Raw genomic sequence first — 1,031 nt, forward strand, 5'->3', positions numbered from 1 at the left:
CGCGCCGGTGCCCGCACGCCACGCACTGGGGGCCGCCGCTGCCCGCCGCGCCCCACCGGAGACACCGGGGCGGGGACCTGGGCACCCGCAGGGGCTCGGCGCACTTCTCCAGCCTCGAATCCGAGGTATGACGCGGCCCGGGGGTGCCCCAACGCCCTCTCGGTCAGCGCAGGCCACGGCCGGAGGGGACGCGCGCAATGGACAGGACCCGAGAGGGTGGAAAAGAAAAAAATGGAACTGGACGGACCCCGCCTGGAGCAGCGTCCTGCGCCCCCTCGCGTGGGGGAACCGCGAACCGGAGGGGATTTGGTCCCCCAAATCTCACCCAGCCTGAGAATGAGTGGGCGAGGGTCTCGGATCCCAGCAGACTTTTTTTAAAAACCCGACAAGGGCTTTTTAACGTCACCAGATGGGGCGTGGGGGGGTCACGCCACGCCCGCGCCCCACCCCCACTCCCGGGGCCGTAGCCCCCACATCACTGTGCAGCTCCCCGGCCCCAGCCACGCCTCCGGGGAAGCCCGTTTTTAACCTTTCATCCATCGGGACTCAAAACTGTGAGACTCGTTCGCCAAACTGTGACCCCAGACCCTGCCACACAGAAACCCCTGACCCCAGACTGTGACTTCCGACCCCTAAAATTGTCTTCCGACCCCTAAAATGGTCATCCGACCCCAGACTGTGACCCCTGACCCCAAACTGTGACCCGAGCCCCAGACTGCCCCAACCAGACTGTGACCCTTGACATCAAACCGTGACACCCCCTCCTCCTTATCCACCCTGGTAGCTTTACCCTACTTTGACCGAAGACACGCCCTCAACGGAAGCCCTGCCTTCCCCTGCCCTGGGAGGATCCCGAGTTCCCTCAAAATAAAACTTCCCACCTTGCCGTATTCCCTGCCACCCTAGGTGCCACCAACCACAAATCTCCAAATCCAACCCTTATTTGTGACCTTATTCAGTGATGATCCAGCAGACCCCCGAAAGCCTCCTCTTCCCAGATCTCCAGCCGGGTCTGGGGCTGGGTTGTGGAG

At 62.9% G+C, this 1,031-nt stretch overlaps 1 protein-coding gene across 1 annotated transcript in view; it reads left to right on the plus strand.

The window, feature by feature from the left end:
• GRIN2D (glutamate receptor, ionotropic, N-methyl D-aspartate 2D) overlaps positions 1-609 on the plus strand; it is a 41,177-nt gene extending 40,568 nt beyond the window's left edge. Inside the window, exon 14 of the mRNA XM_008569329.1 lies at positions 600-609. Coding sequence (XP_008567551.1) covers positions 600-609 — 10 coding nt within the window. The remainder of the gene's footprint in view (positions 1-599) is intronic.
• Positions 610-1,031: the final 422 nt, after the last annotated feature.

This window comes from Galeopterus variegatus, unplaced genomic scaffold, assembly GCF_000696425.1.
Source record: "Galeopterus variegatus unplaced genomic scaffold, G_variegatus-3.0.2 Scaffold486, whole genome shotgun sequence".
NCBI lineage: Eukaryota > Metazoa > Chordata > Mammalia > Dermoptera > Cynocephalidae > Galeopterus > Galeopterus variegatus.